Source organism: Equus przewalskii, unplaced genomic scaffold (genome assembly GCF_037783145.1).
Source record: "Equus przewalskii isolate Varuska unplaced genomic scaffold, EquPr2 ChrUn-13, whole genome shotgun sequence".
In the NCBI taxonomy this organism is placed as follows: domain Eukaryota; kingdom Metazoa; phylum Chordata; class Mammalia; order Perissodactyla; family Equidae; genus Equus; species Equus przewalskii.
In genome coordinates this window covers 3,003,817-3,015,586 of record NW_027228750.1, presented here as the reverse complement: position 1 = coordinate 3,015,586, position 11,770 = coordinate 3,003,817, and the positions used below count along the sequence as shown (strand labels likewise).

At 41.3% G+C, this 11,770-nt stretch overlaps 1 protein-coding gene across 3 annotated transcripts in view; it reads left to right on the top strand.

Moving 5' to 3' along the window:
* Positions 1-905: 905 nt before the first annotated feature.
* CD101 (CD101 molecule) overlaps positions 906-11,770 on the top strand; it is a 31,061-nt gene continuing 20,196 nt past the window's right edge. The window contains exons 1-4 of one of the 3 annotated variants that reach the window (XM_008529650.2): positions 996-1,090; positions 5,875-6,132; positions 6,528-6,908; positions 8,247-8,663. In XM_008529650.2, coding sequence (XP_008527872.1) covers positions 6,081-6,132; positions 6,528-6,908; positions 8,247-8,663 — 850 coding nt within the window. In that variant the 5' untranslated portion in view covers positions 996-1,090; positions 5,875-6,080. Of the gene's footprint in view, positions 1,091-3,527; positions 3,700-5,874; positions 6,133-6,527; positions 6,909-8,246; positions 8,664-11,770 lie in introns of those variants that run through there. The other 2 variants (XM_008529648.2, XM_008529652.2) reach the window with 2 other exon arrangements.

Below are 11,770 nucleotides of genomic sequence, written 5' to 3'. Positions count from 1 at the left end.
CTGATTAAGTGGACGTTTCCTGAGAACAAAGATGGGTTGTTAGCATCTTTATATGTGCAGAACCTACCACAGGATCCAGAACATAGAAGTACTAAAAACTGTTGGATGGATAGATGGATGGAGCAGGGATCTGTCTGTCACTGTGACCTAAAGCAGGCCAGTTTGTTACTGACCTATCTAGATGTAGGCTTGACCTATGGAACTAATGTCTTCAGTGAGCTCATCCCTTGTATGGTCTTGCCTTCTAGGACTAGAGTAGGATTAAGTTGACCTGAGTTCAGAACCAACTGTTACATTTAGGCACTCGCCTGCCATCCTTGGTGCCCAGGCCCACACTGGGCAAATGAAGATTCCCTTAAGTGTCGCCTGACAATAGCTGATATTCGTTGAGCACATTGCTATGTACCAGATATAGTTCTAAGAACTTTAAGTGAATTAGTTCATTCAATTTTCACAGCAGTCTTATGGGATATATACTGTTAGTATCTCCATTTTATAGATGATGGTTAGAAAAGATTAATTAACTTTTCTAAGACCACACAGCTATTAAAAAATAGAATCTGCATGCAAACCCAGGCAGCCTGACTCTAAAATGTATCACCACCACCACCTCACCTCAGCTTCATATTGTCCAGGGCCTTTTCTCTCATTTCCTAGTCCTTTCCTTTCCCAAGATGGAAGGAGAAGTAAGGGCTAAGAAGACAACATTTCTGCTTGATTTTTTAAATTTATTCAGTTTACTTAAATTCCCTGGTGATTACCTAAAGATATGTATTTACCCAGGGTGAGGCCCATCTTTTCCTTTTTTTATCTGTACGTGTTTACTTACTCATGAAGATACCTAACTTTTTCACATGTGAATTTGAGTGATTAGCAAAGAATGTATAATGCAACCAGTTTTGCTTTTTGCTAGCCATTTCTGTTTCTCTGTGGGCTGAAAACCACACTATTGCTTCCTCTTTACCTTAATAGTTAGAACACAGCATTTGTCACTCAGTGTCTGAGCAACTTCAGTGACACCACCAGGAAAGATCTGTGCTGGTGCAAATGGCACACATCCTACGTGTGGCATCTTTCTTTCTCTTTCTGAGTAAGTGTCATAATTCTTCATGTTTCTATTATCGTAGGAGCTAGTCAACTGGAGGCTGCTGGGTGATGGAGCAGGACAATTTGGTTTTTACAGGAGAAACTGCCACAGATCTCTGCTGTCGGCAATAATTTTGGACTTATGGATAACATTTTCATGGCTTACCTAGACATCCTTGAGCTCCAGGGAGGTGCAGTGGTTTGCTGAGTCCCATGATCCTGATCCCACTGTTTTTCACATTTATATGAGTTGCCAGATCTGCCAGTTTTGCTGACCCTGCCTTTACCTTATCTTCCTGGGCTAACCCATCCCTGGAGAGAGTAAGAAGAGGCTTAGATTCTCAACTGAGAGGTAACCCTAAGGTTTGCCTGATGTCAGAGCTTCACTAGATGTGTGCCTTGGGGATGTGGCTGGATGGAAGGAAAGGTTATGAGAGCACTTAGTAGTTTTAAGCGAAGCTAAAAGAAGGTTCTGGACTTCACCTGTGAACCAAAGCAGGAATTAACTACTGAGAGACTGAGAAGGGGACAGGAGGATTCCCTTGGCTCTGCTGAAGGGCATGTGAAAGGGCTTTAGCTAGTTCAAGGACATTTAAACATGTCGGAATAGGGTGGAGGAGGGGGGACTTTGGAGGTGGAGAGAGAACAGCTGAACGGGGCAGGGAATGAAATAGTTCCAGAGAAGGTAAGCAGGTACATTTTTGTGCTATAGGTTCCTTTAGCATCTGGTGAAGCCTATTGATCCCATCTTAGAATAATTTTTTAAATGACTAAAATAAAATGCATGGGATTATATGGGAAATCAATCATATTGAAATGCAACTATTGAAACGTTTTAAAATAAATTGTGATGTAGTAATTTGTTTGCTTCCTTACACATTATATCATAAGATCCAGAGGTGGTCTATTTACCACCAAACTTCAAAGTAGTGATGAATATGAACACTATTTCAAGATATCTGCAACAACTGTAATGTGATATGAAAATACATTGTCTACATTTATGACTGAGGGAGACACTAAATTTCCACTAAGATTAGCGAAAATAAAGATATAGGGGTTTTTTCCACCCAAATTTATGGACCCTTCGGTGCCATATATGGACCCAAGTTAAGAACTGCTGCTTTAGAGAGACTGGATTGAGCTAGTGCAGGGACTTGAATGGACGGGTTGATAGGGATACTAAAAGAATTTATCAGCGTGACCAGGGCTGTGGCTGAAGCATGAAAAGGGACCAGTATTCAGCACAAAGGACTGCTTAAGAAACATTGGGTTGAGTGGAACTGGGCTCATGTCTCAAGGGATGTTGGAGAGTATGAGGTGTGGATCAGATCTGGGGCCTGAGGGGGTGAGAGGTGGCCTGCAGGGTAGTTACTAGGACCAGTTGCTGGGGGATCACTGCCCACCAGGCTGGCTTGGCAGGCGTTGATGGCTAGGTGGACTGGCGGGATCCTGTGGAGACTGTTGGCTGGTGTGTTCCTGTTAGTCTTGTTCAGTTGTCTGAGTGTGATTCTCAAGTGTATGTGCTTTGTGTATTTGGACTGTGTATTTGGCTTGTGGCTTACATTGTACAAGTCAGACAATTACAAATTCTGTCTCTCTCTCTCTCTCTTTTTTTTCTTTGTCTCTCTCTCTCTTTTTTTTCTTTGTCTCTCTCTCTCTTTTTTTTCTTTGTCTCTCTCTCTCTCTTTTTTTTCTTTTGATGAGCAGGGCGGAAGGCCTGGGGGGAGGAAGTTAGTAACCGAGGGTCAAAAAGGGGAAACTGGAAGCTTCTTAACCCATTTAAACAATTACCTCAACTAGGTTATATAGTTATTTCTTCTAGATTTTGACTCATCCTAAGCACTAATTTTGTATAGAGCAAGTTTTTATGTGAAGAACACATAAATCAGAAAGTAACTTGAGAAATCTTGGGAAGCTTTCTATTTGTCATTACACATATTGAGGGGGAAATGAAGGAAATTAATTAAATGATGATCAATTGATCAATTGCATTGTGTAGCAAATGTAACTTTGTGTTAATTTTTAAAAAATAAAGACTGATGAATCTTTTTAGAATATGGCACTAGATGAGGTTAATGTCAAGGGCAAAGGAGCTCTTGGACTTAGTACTTAGCTTTGCCTGCCTGATCTCTCACCCCTCACCCTGACTCGCTGTTCTACAAATAAAAGCCATTGACATGAGAAGGTCCTGGGAGGGGCTATTGCTTGTCTTACTGAGACGGTATTCACGAACAAACAAAATGCCGCTAAATTATGGACGGACGCGCTCTCAGCCTCCAAGTGTATAGAGTTTTCCTATGTGTAATGAAAGAGAAGTTGCTTGTTGTGTTTGACATTCTCCAGATAGGTTTTGTGGAAGGTGGAATCATTTAAAGTTGCTGTTTTTGGATATCAAAAATGGTCAAATGTGGGCCATTTTATATGGTTCAATCTAATAGCTTCCGTTCAAATAATACTGAGGTGGCAAGTTTGGCAATCCCGATGACTTCTTTGAAAAAAGCCAATACCATCAGAGAATTCTTCATGTTTCAAAAATGTGACTTCAATGCAGTATGCCAGTACCAAGCTGTGTGCCCATCAGTCAACAGGAATTTGAGCTGCTGTGCAAAGGTATAATGCTCTGTCCATTAAAAGAGAAAGCCATGGACAATCTTTTGAAGATTTTACTCTTTAAGAGCAGGAGAGCTATGTACAACATATCCCACAGAGAACATGTTTGTTTATAATAAGATGCTTCAGTGTATGATTTCAATGCATAGCCACTTAAATTGACTTCTGTCAGTCATTCCTTTCCACCTCAAAAGTACCTATGAAACCTCTACACCATTTCCTTTGCTTTTCTGAGAAAGCAGTACCCTCCCGATCATGTTCTTGACCTCATGCCCCTACTAGGACCTTACTCCATTCACCACCCTATCTCTGGCTTCATCCATCTCTGCCCTCTACTGTTCCTCTGCCCTCAAACATGCAGTGGTGCCTGTGTCCATCCCGGCCCTGAGGGCTTCTCCCTACCCAGCTCCTCTTAACAGCTGCCATTCTGCTCTTCTCTTTCCCTTCTCCGTGAAACTTCTTGAAGTAGTTTACACTGCCTGCCGTTGTTTCTTACCCTTGAAATCTGCTGCTTCTGCTCTACTGAAATCCCTTCTACAAAGATCTCCACTGACATCCTCATCATCAGACTCCAAGGGCTTTCCTCTGCCTTTAGAATCCTCAACCCCTCAGCAGTGTTGGGCAGTGCTGACAAGCCCTTTCTTACTGGAGCATTTTGCCTCCTTTGGTTCCCAAGCCACTGTGTCCTGGCTGCCCTCCCACCTCCCTAACTTTTGCTTCTGTAGGTTTACCTAGTAATCTCTCTTTAGCCCTCTTCTTTATATTCCCTAACACTTCCCAATACTTATATGTAACTGACTTAATCTACACCTATAGGCCAGAACTGTCCCTACTTACAAACAGGCATTTGTAGGAAGCCAGGAGAAACAATGGAGGCAGCCAGAGCTTTGACATTCGCAAATCTAGGTTCAAGTCTGGCTCAACCATTTGTAAGTTTTGACATTGCTAAGTATGGGAATATCACAGAGTTCTTGAAAGGATTAGATTACAAACATTTTCAAAGAGTTGAGTAGACTTTAAACTACAAATATGTATATTTAATATTATTTCCAAATGTGGGATGGATATCCTTATTTATTCCGTGATACTCAAATTTAATATTTCCAAAATTAAATGCATTATCTTCTCCCTCACCCTTGAACACACCACAGTAACTCTTCCTGATATCTGTATTTCCGTTAACAATACTGTTATTCTCCCCGTCACCCTCACAAAGGCTAGGTATCATCTTTGATTTCTTCCTGCCTTCCATCCCTCCATCTACCCCTACTACCTCCAAGCATCCAAGACATTGAAAACGACAGATATTATCTCCACAATAGCTCTTAAATTATAGTCCCCTTTTTCTATTCTTTTTGCCTTCCTCACTTCTCTCCTGGGCTACCATAATTACCTGATGTCTGTGTCTAGCTTCCATCACTCTATGCACCACTGTCAGGTTAATTTTCCTAAGACCTTTCAAACACTTTCCGAGGACTCTCCATTGCCCAATCAATCAAGTCCAAACTTTGAGACATGATAGTCAAGTTCTTCATGCTCCGGACCCAAAATTCCTATCCAGTCTTACCTCTTATTAATCTTCATGTAACTCTCCCCCTAATCCAAGTGATCACTCCCTATTCCCTCAAACAGTCTTTTTTCTCCTACTCATAGAGTCTGGTCACGAAGTCTCCTTCATCTAAAAGGCCCTGTCTCCCCACTTAGATTGTCATACTCTTTTCAACTCCCCAAAGTCCATTTCGAACATTACCTCTTTCGTAAACCTTACCTATTTCCCTCCCCACAAAATGTAATCTCTCCTGCCTTCAAATTCCTCAAGGCACTGTATCATCTCTCTCTCATAGCGGGATGACTATCACCCTACTTGACTAGATTATAAAATCTAGATATCAGAGACTATCCCAAACCCCTCTTCATATCTTGCTCCCTAAAGCATCAGAAATACTCTAAGCGATTGAATAAATATTTATTGAATTGTCAAGTAAAGCCATACATTTTAATTTCTGAAAAATGCTTGATTTTGAAAATGTGTATGTCAGAGGAAATCTTACCATTTAATAACGTTTTCTCCTTTAAATGTAATACATGAGATTTGTCCAACAGGAAACTTTATCCCTAGTAGTCCCAACTGACAACTTTGAGTAAGAGAAGAACTAAAATAGATTCTGATTCCAGATCCTGCTGGATTCAAGAGCCATCCTAATGAAGATTTTCCATAAAGCTGTAGTGGCTTTTTAAAAAATGACAAAACAAAAAACCCTCCACAGTACAGAAAAGAAGTGCTGCTGCCTCTTCAGATGTTAATTTTAGCTGGTCATGCATCTGACCTGGCTAGGAGCTACAAATAGTTCCAACCAACCAGCAAGAAAAACCGTGGCACCATGGGCAGTGTCGTGGACTTGGCCTCTCCAGCAATCACTTCTGTGAGAACAGGTACCCAGGAATTGGAGGCTTGGCGAAGTATATGCTGGATTGTCCCATAAAATACTGTAAAGGTGCATTATCATACATCGTATTTACTTTAAAATAAATGCACTTAGGAAAGCAGATATGTTTTATGGGAGTGGCCACGTTACATTGATGAAGCTAAACTTTTTTTAAGAGACTAGAGATGACTAAGGCAGTTAAATTTTTAAAGAACAATTAACTCAACGAGTCATTCCACTGCTCCTCAGCCTGAAGAAGGTGTTGAACATTTGAGTTGATTATAGCTAATAACCTGCAATCTCATTTACTAGAATTGTAATACAAGCAGCTACATAATGCGGCACATTGGGAACTGGATCACTAACCTATTTTTATTCCCCTTTCTCTCTCCTACTTGCAAGCTAAGCTCAGCATTGGCCAGAGAGAAGTAACAGTTCAGAAAGGACCACTGTTTAGAGCTGAAGGTTATCCTGTCAGCATTGGCTGCAATGTAACTGGCCACCAGGGACCTTCTGAGCAGAATTTCCAGTGGTCTGTTTACCTGCCGACAGCCCCGGCCCGAGAAGTCCAGATCATTAGCACCTTGGATTCCACCTTCGCTTATGCGGTGTATGCACAGCGGGTGCAGAGCGGGGAAGTCTATGTGGAGAGGGTCCAGGGCAACTCAGTCTTGTTGCACATCTCACAGCTGCAGATGAAGGATTCCGGCGAGTATGAGTGTCACACACCGAACACTGATGGCAAATACTATGGAAGTTACAGTGCGAAGACTAATCTAACTGGTAAGCTGTTTGCCCTCCTCTGCGTGTCAGCCCCTGGGAAGCCAGAGTCCTCATCGTCACAATGCCTTGCCAATGTGACATGGCTTTATATTGTGCTATTTGTTTTGGCTAAAGAGCCCACATGTCCCTCTGGATATTTTGGAGATTTGTCACATTTAGGTAACTTATATTCTCTAAAAGTCTCAATTCATTTTTCCAATCAACTTTGCCATGAAGGTTTTGACAGTGTGTGGTCTTCCCCAGGCCTTGTCCACAGCTATCCATAGGTTGATAATAGCAACAGCATTAGACAAAGCTTTGAGAGTCCTCCCCAAGTTATGTCTCTTCTTAGAGGCAGAACATTAACTTGATAAGAGAGCTGGTATTAATGTAATAGGTGGTAAAGTCATTAACTTGGAAATGATTACTCTGAAACTACCATCCGCTAACATATTTACCTGTGGGGAGAAGGTCCTTGCAATTACCATTTTGTCCCTTTGCCTAGAATATGTTATCACCCCTTGTTAAGTCTAAAAAACTCCTACATATACTTCAGGACCCAATTTAGATATTACCTCTGCTGTGAAACCTGTCCTGACTGTCTCAGGCAGTATTCCCATCTTTGTTTCCTCTTGATGCTCGATTCATACCACGATTGTTAGCACTCACTCAGTTTGTGTGATAGTTGGCTGCTTGTATGACTCTCTCCTACCTCACCCTGAGCTCCATGAGAAGAGAACATTTGTCTCAGCCCCAACACAGTGGTCACCACTGAGTAGATGCTCAATAAATATCCGTTGATTGAATCTAAGCATTACTGTCACATAAGCTTAGACTGTGTGATTTCCTTTGAGGAAGAAGAGAATGGTAGGGTGGTAGGATGGTTATCAAAACTTTGGCAAGTGTTGCATTTTGGTTCTGAATGATAGATTATAACAGATTATTTTAGAACTTTATTTTATAAAGGAGCAGGTTAAGGCCCAAGGAAGTGGAGTGACTTGTTCTAGTTCACGTAGTTAGATAGGGACAGATTTAGGATCAGAATCTAGGTCTTCCAGCTCCTAGTGCTTTTCCCCGTTAAATACTCTGTGTCTGAGTAGCTAAATTGGTTACAGCCTATGCTAAAAAAAGTAAAGTCAGGGTCCATCCAGCAGTGAGCCATTAGCTTTGCTGATTGCCATAGACTGTATGTACATGGACGCCAATGTTCCCGTTGGCAATAGGGAAAGCGTATGGCTAATGGAAAAGCAACTCAAAGGATGTGCTTTCTAGGTGGTGGGTCAGGGCACATTCTTCATCTAAGGAGGCTAGTCCGATAGGTACTGGGCGAGTCAATTATCATTGTCCCTTTGCCTTCAGTTATTTCAGATACGCTCTCTGCCACCATGAGTTCCCAGACTCTCAGTAAGGACGAAGGGGAGCCATTAGAACTTACCTGTGAGGCATCCAAAGCCACAGCTCAACATACCCACCTCTCTGTCACCTGGTACCTGATGCAGGATGGGGAAAGGAGCAAAGCCACCAAGATTATTTCCCTCTCCAGAGATTTCATGCTGATCCCTGGGCCCTCGTATACAGAGAGGTTTGCAGCCAGCGATGTGCGGCTTGACAAGCTCGGGGCCACTACCTTCAGGCTGTCCATTGGGAGGCTCCGGCCCTCAGACCAAGGGCAGCTGTTCTGTGAGGCAACTGAATGGATTCAGGATCCGGATGAAACCTGGACTCCCATCGCAAAAAAACAGACAGATCAAACAACTCTGAGGATCCAGCCGGCAGGTAATTATCTTAGGAAATTCGTTCACATGCTGGTAGTGGGTATTTGTGGGATATCTTTTTGTTTTTTTCTAATCTTTCTTTGGATCTGAAAAAAATGGTTTAGAAAGTTTGAGTCAATGTTGTGTTGTTTTTGTCATCTGGGAAGGATAAATAAGGAGAAGGATATCCAGTTGGGCTCTGTCCACAGGAAGTTTTACATGGATAAGATCTCTTGAGTGGTTAGGGTCCACAAGCCATGCAGGCGGATAGTTTTCTTACCGTTCATGCCAGGCTCCGCGTAAGCACTTTATCTCCATTATCTAATTTAGGCCTAACCACCACCCTACGAGGCAGGTAGTCAACTCCCCGTTTTAAAAACAGGGGATCTGAGCCTCAGACACCCTAAATGCTCTGCCTAAGCCCACCAGTTGGTGAGAGAAGACAGGTGTGTGTCCGCAGAGCCCACCCAGCACAGACACCTGGGCCTCAGAGCAGCTCCAGTTTCCACCTGGAAGTCTTGACTGCAATTTCCTTCCGCTTGCCCCGTTTTCCAACTTAGAATGGTGTCACCCTTCACGATCCATTGGCATTTTCATCAAAGCAAGCAGAGAGCCTCGGCTGTGATTTCTGCTTTTCTCTACAGAGGCTTTGGTCCAACAGGAGGAGGTCGCTGAAACCATATGCATCCGTGGCTAAAAGCAGTGGTCCAATGGCGGATCACTGAAGCTTGCTTTCTTTTTTTATGAAGAGTTTTATTCTGTTCAATTAAAAATTGTCCTGTTGGCCTTAAGTGTCCAAGTCACACTCAGTGAGTCCTATGGGGGCACATCATATGTGCTTTCCTTTCTCTCTATTTGAAAACAATTTTTTTTAAATGTAGAACAGTCTTTATTTATTCTTATTTATTTATTCAGACATAAAAATTGTATACATTTAAGGTGTACAAAATTATATAAATATGTATCTAATTTTACATACATATGTATATTGATATGCCTATGTATGCATTGTGAAATGATTATCACAATCAAGCTAATTAACATATCCATCACCTCACATAGTTACCTTGTGTGTGTGTGTGCGTGTGTGTGGTGAGAACACTTAAGATCTACTCTCTTAGCAAATTTCAAGTATATAACACAGTATTATTAACTGTAGTCACCATGCTGTACATTAGATCTCCAGAACTTATTCATTCTGAATAACTGAAACTTTGTACCCTCTGGCCAACAACTCCCCATTTTCCCCCCGACCCCCAGCCCCTGGCAACCACCATTCTACTCTCTACTTCTATGAGTTCAATATTTTTAGATTCCACATGTAAGTGAGATCCGGCAGTATTTGTCTTTCTGTGTCTGGCTTATTTTACGTAGCATGATGTCCTCCAGATTCGCCCATATTATCAAAAATAGCAGGATTTCCTTTTTATGGCTGAATAATATTCCATTGTGCATATATACCACAATTTCTTCATCCATTCATTCATTGACAGACACTTTGTTTCTGTATCTTGGCTATTATGAATAATGAACATGAGAGTGCAGATATCTCTTCAGGATAATGATTTCATTTCCTTTGGATATATACCCAGAAGTGGGATTTCTGGATTACATGGTAGTTTTATTTTTAATTTTTCAGGAACCTCCATACTGTTTTCTGTAATGGCCATACCAATTTATATTCTCACTAACTGTGTAGAAGGGTTCCCTTTTCTCCACATCCTCGCCAACACTTGTTATCTTTTGTCTTTTTGATAATAGCCATTCTAACAGATGTAAGGTGATATCTCATCATGATTTTGATTTGCATTTCCCTGATGATTAGTTCATGTACTTGCTAGCTATTTGTATGTCTTCTTTTAAGAAATGACTGTTTAGAGCCTTTGTCCATTTTTTAATCAAGTTATTTGGTCTTTTGCTATTGAGTTGTGTGAGTTTCTTATATATTTTGGATATTAACTTTTTTTTTTTTTTTTTGCTGGGAAAGATTCACCCTGAGCTAATATCTGGTTGCCAATCTTCCTCTCTCTCTTTTTTTTTCCCCTCCCCAAAGCCCCAGTACATAGTTGTATATTCTAGTTGTAAGTCCTTCTAATTCTTCTATGTGAGCCACTGCCACAGCATGGCTTTACTGACAGACAAGTGGTATGGTTCTGTGTTCAGGAACCGAACCCAGGCCACTGAAGCAGAGTACGCTGAACTTTCACCACTAGGCCATCAGGGCTGGCTCTGAATGTTAACTCTTTATCAGATATATGGTTTGCAAATATTTTCTCCCATTTCATAGATTATCTCTTCACTCTGTTGATTGTTTCTTTTGCTGTGCAGAAGCTTTTTTAATTTGCTGCAATCTACTTGTCTCTTTTTGCTTTTGTTGTCTGTGCTTTTGGGGTCATATCCAGAAAATCATTGCCCAAACCAATGTCAAGAAGGTTTTCCCTCTATTTTCTTCTAGTAGTTTTACAGTTTAAGGTCTTATGTTTAAATCTTTAATCCATTTTGAGTTGATGTTTTTATATGGTGTGAGATAAGGGTCCAACTTCATTCTTCTGCATGTGATTATCCAGTTTTCCCAACAACAATTATTGAAGAGACTGTCTTTTCCCTGTTGTGTTCTTGGCAACCTTATTGAAGACCAGTTGATGCAGATGCATGAATTTATTTCTGGGCTCTCTATTCTGTTCCATTCATCTGTGTGTCTGTTTTTATGCCTGTACCATATTGTTTTGATTACTGTAGCTTTGTAATACATTTTGAAATTGGGAAATGTGATACCTCCAGCTCTGTTCTTGCTCAAAATTGCTTTGGCTATTCAGGATCTTCTGTGGTTCCATGTGAATTTTAGGATGGATTTTTTTCTATTTCTGTAAAAAATGCCATTAGAGGAGCTGGCTTGGTGGTGCAGTAGTTAAGTTCACATGCTGTGCTTCGGTGGCCCAGGATTCGCTGGTTCAGATCCTGGGAGCAGACCTACACACCACTTATCAAGCCTTTCTGTGGCAAGCATCCCACATACAAAGTAGAGGAAGATGAGCACAGATGTTAGCTCAGAGACAAGCTTCCACAGCAAAAAGAAGAGGATTGGTGGTGGATTTTAGCTCAGGGCTAGTCTTCCTCAAAAAAAAAAAA